This window comes from Vanessa tameamea, chromosome 4 (genome assembly GCF_037043105.1).
Source record: "Vanessa tameamea isolate UH-Manoa-2023 chromosome 4, ilVanTame1 primary haplotype, whole genome shotgun sequence".
Lineage (NCBI taxonomy): Eukaryota > Metazoa > Arthropoda > Insecta > Lepidoptera > Nymphalidae > Vanessa > Vanessa tameamea.
Genome location: NC_087312.1, coordinates 9100381 through 9114098, shown reverse-complemented (window position 1 = coordinate 9114098; position 13718 = coordinate 9100381). Strand labels below are relative to the sequence as shown.

At 32.3% G+C, this 13718-nt stretch overlaps 1 protein-coding gene across 3 annotated transcripts in view; it reads left to right on the top strand.

The window, feature by feature from the left end:
• The window catches only part of LOC113394551 (uncharacterized), a 142329-nt gene that overhangs the window by 114858 nt on the left and 13753 nt on the right, over window positions 1-13718 (top strand). For 2 of the 3 annotated variants that reach the window (XM_026631900.2, XM_026631899.2), the window contains 3 exons: window positions 1569-1695; window positions 4599-4786; window positions 13148-13219. In XM_026631900.2, the coding sequence (XP_026487685.2) occupies window positions 1569-1695; window positions 4599-4786; window positions 13148-13219 (387 nt within the window). Of the gene's footprint in view, window positions 1-1568; window positions 1696-4598; window positions 4795-13147; window positions 13220-13718 lie in introns of those variants that run through there. The other variant, XM_064220603.1, reaches the window with a different exon arrangement.

Sequence of the window (13718 nt, the reverse complement as noted above, 5' to 3'; positions counted from 1 at the left end):
TTAGTCACATACTTAATTCTTAATCCTTATTCAGGTAAATATGTTAGTTATCTTGGACGTTTAGTGTATTTGTCTTTGACACTATAACATTCAAATGAATATTTTAGAAGATAAATCGTTTCCAAATTATCTGCAACGAAAACATCGTTCGCTGCGAAACGGATAGTCAGGTTTCACCCTTAGTTTACTTAATCGTTACTTTAATTATTTAATTCTATTTTTTGACATAATGAACAAAATAATAAATAAATATAATATGTCTATTAAATATTCTGTTGCTAAACGCAATTCTCATTTTCTTTATTAACAAACTGCACCCCTACGAAGCCGGGGCGGGTCACAAGTTGATAAATAATTTCAGTAACTACGGGTCCAATACACAGTTATTTGTTCATTTTTGTTTATAAACCTTAAAATAACTTGTAGAGTAGATTGATATTATTGGTATGCGGAAGAGCAAACGGGCCTGATGGTGCCTGTTATTTTAAATCACTCATCATTGAAACCGGAATACAATAATACTAGTTATTGCAGATTGTCGGTAAAATATCTGAGGAGTAGTAGATACTTTTCCAAACGGACTTAAACAAAGTTCTACCACCAAGTACTTAATGTAGTCGTAAATACAGTCTCAATTATAAATATTTGTGCTGCAGAAGAAGTTCGTGTAAACGTAAAATAATTTTCCAAAAATTGTTGCGTACATACAAAAATTTAAGCATCGAAAATAAATTTGTGAACTCACTACCCAATAAATTAAATATGTACATTATAGAATGGGTAATTATTGAAACATTATGAAACATAATTAAATATCTTCTATTTCGGCTTTTTCGTATAAAAATATATTGTACCAAATGCAACAGATTTTTGTCTTCGGTTTCTCATAGATCTTTAGGATTTTGTAAGTGTATATGAATTTAACTTTTTTCATTGTCATCGCTTTTTTCTTCATCCTATAGGGGAGGGAATATAATGTATCCATTCATTGGCAGTTTTCAAAATACGCTCACTTGGATATTTTGTCCACTAATTTTTATTATTTGTTCACATTGGTCACACATTGTTCACATTTGTCAAAAATCAATATAAAAATATTGTGATAAGTAGGTAATTTCACATAGACTCATAAAACCACTTTTGAATCAACAAAAAGTCATGTTAGAGTGTTGAATTAAATGTAAAGATAAACCGATTTGGTAAGTAGATTCTACCGAGAAGAACCGGAAAGAAACTCAGTAGTTACTCTTTTCCACCATTTTAATTAGAGTATGTTAATAAAGTACAATTAAATGTATTTATAATATATCCTACCTAGAATTCAACAAATTCTAAGTCCACGTTTTTTTATCATTAATATAATCTTGTATTGAATATAATATGCCTTATTTATTTAAGTTTAAAAAAAAACAATTCAATGATTTCCCTTCCTGTTTTACTTCCTGGGAAGGATGTATTAACTTTGTGGAGTCGGAAAATAGGTGTTATCAGTTTACCTTTGTTGTACGTATACTACAGATGTTTAGATGCATTCGTATTATTTAATAACTATTTATCACTTTTAACAGGAAGCAGTGCTACATTAGGAGGTTACGGGCGTGGGTCTGTGATGGGCACATCAGGAGTCTGCACTGGCGCGGACTTGCTTCGTTTAGGCGGACCGCCACGAGGATGGTACCCTCGTCAGAGACATAGGTAATCAGAACATAATTTTGTTTATTATCATAATTCATATTCGCTTCTATTTAATATTAATGCAAAACAGGCTCTCCATTAAATAATACGAGTAAACTCGTACGAGTGCGTCTCTCAACAATTTTTTAAATTTTAAACTAAAATAATTAAATCGGTTATCTTATTATAATAACAGAAATAAATCAGTTAATGAGGAAAATGTCCAAGAGGTAATTTAGCTAACTACGCAGGACATATTATAATGGGCAAGAGTGTGGGCACTCTTTGTTTCATAATCCGATAACAGCAATTCGATACGTCCGGTTAGAGTTCAGGCGAATGACTAAAAACTTTAGTTACTTGCTTTCCAATGCACAATGTTAATACTGCCAACTTAAAATCTTCGGGCCGATACTGAGAATGTCTTAACTGAAAAATCTAATAGCATTTTACTGGCCCGACGAGGGTTTTGCCAGACCTCGTGATCAGAATCCTTAAATAGAAAAATAGTTGATACGCATGGTGACGATAAGTCTAACAGAGTTAATGCATCTCCAAAAACAATATCAGTAATTCAATGAAATGTTACGTATCATTTAAACGTTATAAAAATATACATCTTTTCGTAATTAACAATGAATTTAATGATATTTTTTTATTAAAAACAACTAAATTACCCTTATAGAAAGGAACACAACTGTTTGTCCAGAGTCTGGAAATTGACAATGTTTGCGAGTGCAAACTACTACTTGCACTGGAGTCCGTGAAAATAGGTATATTCCCGAAAAAAAGCCGGTGTAAATATAGTGCCTATACATGTTTATCCACTAAGGCGCATTAGAACAGCGTAGTGGAATAACATTCAAACTTTATTTTTAAAAGGAGAAGAGACCTTAGCCCAGCCTTGGAACAATACAGATGATTACTATACATTCCAGTAGCTAGGAAAGTACGCCAAACTGTTGGTCCCGCGTCTGATCTGTTTCCTGTCGTGTTGGATTTTCTGACATATCTCACACACGTGTACGAGGCTGTAAATCGTAATGCGGTATGAATACGTTCAGTCACAGTGGTGCGTTAAAGTTATTCCTTTTCAATAAAATAAACTTAACCAATATCTATCTACTTTGTGTATTTTGATGTATTTACTCTTAGTTGATTTATGTACACCAAGCCATCTTGTCAGCACGAGCGTCACTCACTCATACTAATGCACGTCAATAATCAATTTAAAGTATAGTAGGGCGCACCCATATTGATTACGGCTTCTATTAAAATATAAATTAATCTAAAAAAAACAAAGATAAATGAAGGTGCAGTAAATACGTACTGAAGTTAACGATTCTTTTTGAAACAAAATCGATTGACTCATGAAATTTATCTTCGGATTACAACAGACCAACATATACAGCCTATTCCAATCGTAGTAGAAATTAAAAAAAAACCTTAGGGTTACGTATTTAATACGATTTCTTAATAGCTCAGCTATGTTATGCACAACTTTTGAGTTTTTGATTAATATATATTTATAATACAACAATGTTACACTATACTACTTATTTAATTTTAATTATAAAGTTTCGATAACAGTTTCGCCGACGTTAAAAACATAAATATCATAGATTAATCTAGTTCCCAACCAATGATGTCGCGTCAATTAGCTGTCAAATATTGTTTATTTGGCTTTTGCCCTATTGTAACTGGAATAAGGCTATTATAGTTGATAACATTCCGCTATTTCTGGATTCTTATAGTCCACGCCATAGTATTCGTAAAACTACAATTGAATAAGTTACACATTGACATTGAAACTTAGTCGTATGCGTCTCACGAACGCCACTCACTGGACGCCACGCGCATTGCAACCTTCTTGCACAATTATCATTTTTATCAACGTCCGGCGTTTCTAAGCGATTCTATGTAAATACATATAAAGAACTATCTTAACTGCTACTCATCAAAACATACGTGTGATGCACATCCAAAGATGGTTTCAGATGGGTAGGCATGAACTTTATATGGCTGCACTTACACTCACTGTACTAGATCTAGTTCTTAGAATCCTAACCAATGACTGGGGTTTCAAGATTAGGCAACCAACGTGCATAATTAAATGAGCCTAATTTTTGTTTATAAATCATCTCGTGATTAGCGGTAAAATTGTGACGAAACCGGCCTGAATCGGATGAAATCTAATGTCGAATATGTGAAAAACAAACCCGCGTGTCACTGCTGCAATGCGGTTTTGCAATAGCCGCCAAACCTTAACCTTAAAAGGAGAGAAACCCTTATCTTAGCAGTGGGACATTTACAGGCTGTTACTGTACTTTAAACACACTCACATTGTATTATTTATTATTAAGAACACTAACAATATTTGTTTCTCATCAATTAGTAATATTCACTTTCACTGATGAAATCGGTTAAGTGTAATTTTTATCCCCCGGTTCGGTGGATACCAGTAACTACAGCTCGACGGGTCCGAATGGAACCTACTGCCTCACTCACACAGTATACAGATCTGAAGGTCTTGAATTCTGAATCGTAGCACGTTGAGATATAGTTTCAACGTCTAATATCTTTCCGGTCGGTATCCCATCGAATTATAAGAATGAGTTAACATTGAATGGCCTATAATATACCTAATATATATGTACAAGTGTACGCCCTGATAATACATAGGTATCCTGCTTAGTTGACTAGTCCTTGAAATTGCTTACTTCAGAGAATGAAAATAATTTATTAATTAAATATTAAATAAATATTTCCTCCTCTAATACTAAGGTAAAAGTAATACGCAGACATTTTTTGTATAAATATGATTATAACATACAAGTTATAATCTTGGTGATTTTAATTTCTGCAGAAAACATCTTTTAGTATTCTCATCATATATAATGAGCATATTTTTGTTATTAAAACAGGCCAGCTTCCACCGAGCATTTGGACAGAATAACAACTTCGTCGAAGATGGTGGCGGACCATCCCGTCTCGTGGGAAACTTCGGGCGCAAGGAAACCCCTTACTCTGCCTCCGAACTTAACGCCCAAGTTCTTTCAGAAGTCACCCAGAGAAGCACTACGAAGAGTTACAAGTCTATTAATACGAAAAGGTAATTAAAAGGTTTTTTTTTATTATATATATTTCAAAAATTTTGTCATTTTGCAAGTCTTACTTAGACAGGAATTTGATCTTTTTTATGTGAAAATAAAACAGAAAACTCAATATAGGTAGCTTCTAAATTTCACATTTAATAGCACATTTATAGTTTAAGAAATACTGTGCTTTATAAATAAAAAAAAAATAGAAATATTCTTTATTCAAGTAGACTTTTACAAGCACTTTTGAATCGTCATTTAACAAACTATTTAAAGTAAAGCTACCACCGGTTCCGAATGTAGATTCTACCGAGAAGAACCGGCAAGAAACTCAGTAGTTACTCTTTCTTTTTTTTACTCTTTTTCAGCATCTATATCTATATCGCAATGTGACTATTTTACAAATTTACTGACTTTAGTATCATTCGATAGTAGTCAGAGATTCCTAACAGCAACTGTTTTTTATGTTAATATTAAGCAGTTTCTTTACATCAAAAAGTAGGTTTTTACGAAAAAATGGGAAGGAAGCAGTAATTAGACTCTCGCTCTTTAATCCGGCATAAAAAGAAATTTAAATCACTCGAAAATAATTGTACATATTAATATAATATAACCAAAATTATATCTACCTAAAAACATAAATAAATAATTTATTTACATAATAATTATTAACAGTAAGTCCTTAAATATATACAAATGTGAATTAAAAATAGTAACTGTATAAATCTTGACCAGCGGAGTGGTGACAAGGCTTTATATCTACCCATAGATTAATGAGCTTATATTATATACTCTATCTACTCGCCCCTTAGTCGACTTTGCAGGTCATTTAAATAACAACTATTTTCAACGAAAATCGAAGGACTTAAGATAGTTATTTAAGCTTATATTTATAGTTATTTAAGCATATCATGTACCTTGCTATGTGTATCTAAAAAAATAATAAGTATTGTAATTACATTAGGGATTCAGCGGTTTTAGAGCTATCTGTTATCAAATATTAATATCAAAAATATTTGAGAGATACGTCATAATTGTGTATTAGTATGAGTTCAAGTGTCGCCACTTTTTTTCCCTTTAAATAACTACTACAATGACAAATGTTTAAAAACGATACACACATTAAAAAAGTAAAAACTCAAATATATTCTCTAATAGAAAACATAGGTACATAAAATGGGCGAAACGATTCCTTGCCGTCTAGTCATTCAACGCACACATAGGTATATAAATGTATATAATATAGGTATATAAAGGTAAATAAAATGTAGGAAATAGGCAGCAGTTTTTTATAAAACTATCGAAATTTTATTGTTTTTGTTTTGATTATAAAATCAAATTCTCCTTTTATCAACGTATGCAAAATATTCAATAATCATTGAATAAAATGTAATTGAAATTTAATTTATCTTTTAATTTAAATTAATATAACAGACAATGTAAACTAAATAAGTTATTCGATAAAATTTTATTGGTCATGCAGCATGAAAGCATGACTCATGCTTTATAATATTTATTCTGTAATATATAGAGGTTAATTCAATTTGTAATTGTAAAACACCATGTATTCATATACAATACAATTTCAGGCTAACCGCTACAAATCATACTAGAAGTGAAAACTTCAAAGTAATAAAGATGTTGCAAACTATTTATCTTCACTTAATATATACAACTGTTATTTAAAAATAATTGAATACTAAATCAGATCTATGACAGTATATAGAAATATAAATAATTATAAAAGTATAAATAACACAAGAAATTATTCAATTTTAAACGGATTCTTTATTTAATTCTGAGATGATCGAACAACTTAAGAGGACAAAACTTCACTTGGTGGAAGGGCTTTATGCAAACCCACCTGGGCAGACAGTAACCATTAATCATGTTTTTTACCACTAAACCACACTACCTTGTATTGTTGTGTTCCAATTTCAAAAAGAGGGAATCAGTGTAATTACACCCCCTAGAGACATAGTTTTTCCAATGATCGGTGCAGACCATTATCAGAAAGTTTAATAATGTCCCAAATCTTATTAGGCATTAGAAAATAAATTTTCGTTGACATATGGCACAAAGTCCATAATTGCATCAACAATATTTAGATATATCTAAAATATAAAATGAAATATAAATAATTTTGAACACTGTAAAAAAGTACGAGTAAATACTACACATATATTAAATATATATACATTTTACTACTTTATTGGTAACTGCGATATTCCAAGATTTATAAGTGTAAAGTTTTTAAATAAAAAAATATCTCAGTGTTATCACAATTAAAATGATTGTCATAAGTGCATCATAATTATTATTTTAATCATACTAATCCAAACCATAATTACAAGGTTTACCAAATAAATCAGAGATGGAAAATTTTACATATAAATCTGACGTCATAATGTAGCTACTATGTAAAGTACTCCGTTCTCGCACGGATGATTACGTTAGAAGATGTAAACACGTTACACCCACCTTCCTTGTCATTTATATAGGTATAGACAGAGTTAAACTAAAAATAAAATCTAGTTAAATTGCAAGTTTTAATATCGCTGCAACGTATTGTAGTGATTGTTTTAAATATTAATACAACAAAGAAGACTACCTAATATATTACTTTTAAAATAAATCGTAAAACGTAACCGCTAAACATAAAAAATAAAATAGTTTCTACTGATCCCAAGAGATGGCGTTACCGTACTATATTCAAAGGTTTGAACTATGTATTGAAACATATTATTTATATTGGTTAAATAAAATTAACAAACGTAAAACATAATCAACACATGAATTTATTTTATCTTTCAAATGCGAAATAATTATAGTTTTGTAACTTGTTTGGGATTAAAAGTATTATATAGTATATTATTTAGTAAATATTAAACATTTAAAATACTTAATATATTATAATGACTCATAATAATTTTGCTATACATATGAATATGTATAGAAATGCCAGAGACTGACGTCAGAACAAACACGAACTGTATCGTGTACCCAATTAGTGAATGTTAATATGGTACCACCTACCACCTGAGAAGGCTGATAAAAACTTGTCGAATTATTATGTACAATTATTCATTTTTAATCTCATTAAGACATAAATAATAATTTTACTAACAGTACTTTATAATATACATTTTATAAAATAAAGAGTCCGTGAAGTTTATTCAATTTGTTCCGCAACATAAAAGTAATTTGCAGGATATTTAAATGTTTCACTTAAGCTATCGAATAGTGTGTGGACTCAAATAGTTATGTTATTGTTGCAATCGAAATAATAAACCTACGCGTTCGTCCCGCAGAACAATAACACAATAAGGCGCTAACAATTGGTTAGGGGACCTCAAAAGTTTGGCGGCACAATAGCATCCAGCATACAATAGCGACTCGGTTACCTGCGGCATCAATATGTGCAGAATAGTAAGCGTGCAGTGAATCAGCCGTCAGTCGTTAGCCCTGCCTGCCTGTCGGCTGCTCGTGACTCACCTCGTATGCCGCGAGGGAGGATGACAGTACGAGTGTACCGGTTAAAAGACTCGACTTAGCCATAATTATCGTCTACTTCTAAACATATTGACTTCTGATAGACACATACCGTCCCAAAAAACTGCCTGAATCGCTCGACAATGCGTTTCTTATGTGACTACGATTACGATTATAAGATATTTCGTATTTTTAATGTGTTCTTGAAGGATTAAAGTTATATGTACATAGCGTATGGTCACAAACCGGTCACTGCCAAAGATGGCAACCGGTCAGGCTTTGAGGCCGGCAGTCGGCCGCGCTGGCGCCCTACATATGACCACTCACAGTACAATTCTGCTCTCATAGAAATGCTCATTACTCGGACGATGTAGGTATAATTCTTAATTCGAATGATGTGCAACTTTCTCTATATGTACCAACAAAACTTTCATGGAGAACTTTCTTGCAAATTCTTTGGATACAAGCCAGCACTTTAATTTTTCATTTGACTTTACCGAGTGGCTGAAATGAAGCTTTGACTCATTTTTGGTATATTTATATTTTCGTAACACACATTATTTGCATGTCGTAGGTATGAAAAAAATGTAACTAAAGTTACATAAATATATGTATATCGAGAGATAACAATACTGATACTGGGTTCATATCAAAACGATTATGTCCTACAAAATTGAGCACTTTTAACGATCAATAACAAGCAAGCCATTTCGCCGACGTAAATTATAAAATGCTCATACACATTATTATCAAAGGAAGTATGTGCGATCAAATGCACACTATATCGCAACGGAAATTAGTTTCAGTGATATACGGCTGTTAATAAAAAAATGTACATAAAACACTTAGAATAAACTTATTTATAAATGAATACTCTTCCATTAATAACTAGATTGTATATAAAAAGTAAGTACAAAATTTCTCTTATATAAATAAAAATATAGAATTAAATTTATACATTTTTTTAAGTTTAACGTATAGTAAATATACTAAGTATCTATTTAATTTTGTTAAATTGTGTCCCCCATACTCATTATTCTGGTGCTAGTCCCTTCTGCGCATTGTTAGTGGTTCGCGACGCGCATGCAAATGGCGACACATCCGTCTTCAACCAAATCTATGACTACATCCGGTCGTTGTGACGGTCTAACGTAAAAGCTTCTCATATTACAATATTCGATCGCAGTGCAGCCATATTGTTCAATAACTTTAAGAATCCTACTTTTTCGTCTTTCGTGGGAATTATATCAATCCAATAATATTTGTATTAGCTTATTTCAGGCTTCTCACGACGACGCTATAAGCCGTATATTTTATAAACAATCAGAAGTACGCAGACGCATTAGTGACTATTACATCAGAAGTTGAAAAGCGGTTTATTTCATAAATGTTTATAGCGCTTCTATAAGTGCGTGGTTTACAAGCGAACAACGTAAAAGCTTTTATGGACAAGACTGTCATCAACTATCAAGACCATATGGTGCAATACTGTCGCGTAAAAAAGTCCTTTGCTTTTTTAGCCTTAGGAGCGCCATTCTTAGCACATGATGTAGCAATAAAATAGCTTACCCATAATAAGCTACTGTGTAAGATTACCGTGTAAGCAAATTACGATAGAATGCCATGCTCCTTAGATAACACTTCTTTTTGTCATTTAACGCATTTAAAACTTACTGTAAGAAAATTAATATTACATTTTTGTTTTTTTTTTAATAGTTGGGTGTTTTTTCTATTTAACAATACTTAGTATTGGTGGTAGAATATCTGATGAGTGAGTGGTACCTACTCAACCCTGCCACCAAATAAATATGAACCTTTACAAATTGAAATTGTGATCCCATTGGACAGAAACCCACGTGTCGATAAAGTAAATAAAATGTAAGAGTACTAAGGACCAAAATTCAAAATGCCAAATAGAAAATTAATGTTTAATTAGAGTTTGTGCGTGACGCTACTGCGTTTAACCTTAGAGTATCCTTTCGTATTAAGCTCGAGTACGGCCTCGTAGTAATTCAATATGGCTGGGCGCCATGCTCGAAAGAACGTTCTCTTGTATAAGTTATACTTACGTCGTTTAATTGCTTTTGACATAGTGACAAACGTCATCTTCTATTTCAATTTTTTAATTTCAAAAAGATATAAAGGTATTCAAAATACTTTTCAAATTATACTCGATAATTATCTACGAAACTTTAAATAAAAAAAAAGTATAAAATATTATACATCCTCTTTTATGATTTAATTTATAAATCATATTACTCTAACACACTTTCATATATATATATATATATATATATATAAAATGTAAACTAGATAAACTTAAGTACTTTTATTAGATTAATGGACTACATTGATGACTAAATATAAAAGGCTAAATTTTAAATAAACTTTTTATAAACCAGCTGCCAAGCAGTTCTTTAGAAGGAGGTCATCACCCACATAACGTATAGCCTTTAAATACACCTGTGTACATAACTAAAACGTAATGACAGCTTAAAATACAGATACAATAAGTATTGAGTACATTTCAAAGATTAAAAAGAAAGTTGCCTAGTGGTCTTTATATTTTTTGGCTGATTAAAGTAACAAGGTCATCGTTGTTTAACATTTCTATAGCCTCGATAGTTTGTGTCGTATTTAATATGATAAAATATTATATTTTGATAAATGTTTACAATATTGGCAAATATTTTTACCAAAATTAAAAAAAATATATGTTCAACAAAAAATGAAATGGAAATTATTTCATTTACATGAAATCATTATATAAACAGTACTTTTAAAACATACATTTTAAATTCAATTCCTATACTCGTTATCATACAAGGGCGTCATTGTTTTAAATACTTTACATGGTTTTGTGGTCAATTATTTACCCTTTCCGATAAATAAAATTTGTGTAATCGACTTTAATAGGAGGGCATTAGTATGTTGAACCTAAGCGTAAGTTTTCCTGTTGTCTGGACATGCGACTATACCAACGCGCTCAATATATTTGTTAACGGATATCCAATTTTGAAACCATGATCGTTTGATGACGTGTCAAAGATATAAATAGTGGAAAAAACGTTAAACGATAAAATGATATATCGCAACATCTGTTACATGCGCGTCAAGATATAGTAGGTTACTTGTAGTACTTATATATTATGTTAGTTAGACCATGTGTTAGTATGGCGCGCCTCGACGGTTGGTTGCGATTTGAGGCCGCATAAGTCAACGCCACTGCCAAGGTCAGCTTGTCCGGCTCCGTCAAATATGAGAATTCAATGCAACGGTCTTAATAAGTGGTGTTCTTATCAATAATAAGATATGACATTATGCCTTATCAATAGTACTTCAAAAGTAGAGATTACTCTTGAATCGTTCGCACAAGATATGGCTGAAACATTTCATATTTATGGATTTTGTTACTACTACAGGCAATTGGATAAATAATTTTTGAGAATATATTTTAGATATATACTATCGATAGGGTTTTTGTCGCTCGATTATTCTATAGACACTCCGTAAATGCTGCCTAGAAATAGCGACCATAACACTCTGTATGTCTCGTGTGCTCTATTTATATTCAGTGTTCTTTACCAAACAAAATATGAAATTTTATGAATGCTGCTTTAATAGCCCAGAAAAGATATCAGTACTGTTTTCAAAGAAATATACATTGTCGGTGAAAGTCGATCTTTGTAAATTTGCGAGCTCGCTGGGTTGAACGATCGCTGGAACCGGTCAGACAGGCGGCCGCGGCATAAAGGATCCTACCGGGAATGTGCCTCCGTCGGGTGACTCCCTCCCTCCTCTATCTGTAGCCAGATATTTCCGCCTCGGATTGATATGCAACTAGTTTGAAATCGCTGCCTACAGGACAATATGGAATAAGTATGGACATGATAGAATGTGTTCCTAACCTTTTAGGTAAAAGCTAATCGATACCTTATATACAATTCTCGATCGAACTCATGATTCAAACGTGAAAATAATAAATTAAACTGAAGTAAAAATAAATTTACTTCGCCTAAATAAATACGAAATATGTTATATCAATTTCGATTAATCTATCTTATCACGTGATAACATCGGTGTTGTCAAATTTAAGTGTGTCAGAAATTTTCAATGAAAAAAACCACGCCTTTTATAATAAAAATAATTTAGATAAATAAAGGTAAAACTAAGTTGCAAAAGTTTATTTTTATGCTTTCATACACTTCGTAATAAAATAGAACAATAACAATAGGACTTTTGATTTAAAAAAAGGATTTTATTTTTTTATAACTTCGTGAAGAGAACTATTCATTACCATTGAATAACACTCAATGGTTAAAAAATTGTTTCGATGCCTTCATACTATACCATTTTTTAGAGTCTTGGTTGATATTTGTCGGATTTCTTGAATGCCTCTAAAAATCTGAAGGGTGCTAACGTGATCAAAAATTAATAAGGACGAAGAAGCTGTCATGTTGTATTCTGTTCAATTTTAATTGCATTATTACATTTAGTGCCATTTAATTTGTAATATTTATTTTTAATTCAGTCTAAGTTTCGCGTAAATATAGAAAAAAATGTTAACGAGGGAAATTACGACAATCTAATTAATAATTATCGCAACAAAATATATTACAGAATAATTACTAATTTTAGTAAGTTATCTAAGAATGTCAAGTATTTACGGACTTATTGCTTATTTTCATGGAAACTTTATTTAAATTGGTGCAATAAAAGACGTTCTCGTTCCATTTACATATTTCGAAAAGTTATTATTATTTAATTTGAAACTGAATTATATTGAAGGTTGAGTGCTATCAACGAAACGTGAGAATAAACACGTTCCGTAACAATAGTAATCAAATATGTTGCAGCTGCTATATGATTCTCTTTATTCTTAGGAAACAATGGAAAGGAGAAGGAAAGTTCTGGAAAAAAGGAGGCAACGTCGCCAGCGGCTCGGTCAGCAAATGGTTAGTATTACATTATATCATAGAACTTATCAAGCAACGTTGCTATAGCAATAACAGAGAAACGGAGATGAATGAGCGGGTAATGATCGCGCTTTTCATTGGTAAAAGCGGGGGTTGTATGCGGGTGTGCGAGGCGTGGGGTGCGACATCGCGCACATGGTGTCCCGGGGGGCTGCGACGGACAGCGCGCAGCCGCGATCGCCACCCTGCTGGCGTAACCCGGCTCCTTCCCCGGCACACGCCAACTGTCCCGCGCCCCTCGTCTCACCGACACCCCTCTCTGCAGGGGTAACGACTCCAAAGGACACCGCATTCTATTCGTATTTTTGCAAAAATTGGAATTCTCCCTCGATATTTACTGGTCTCAACACAACATTGCCTGTCATTATCAGGATATATCGAAACAACGCGGTCTATTAGCGCTTAATTGACTGTTATGAGTACCCAATGTTTGTTTTAACGTCCATCATAACATTATCTAATAATAATACTCATTAAC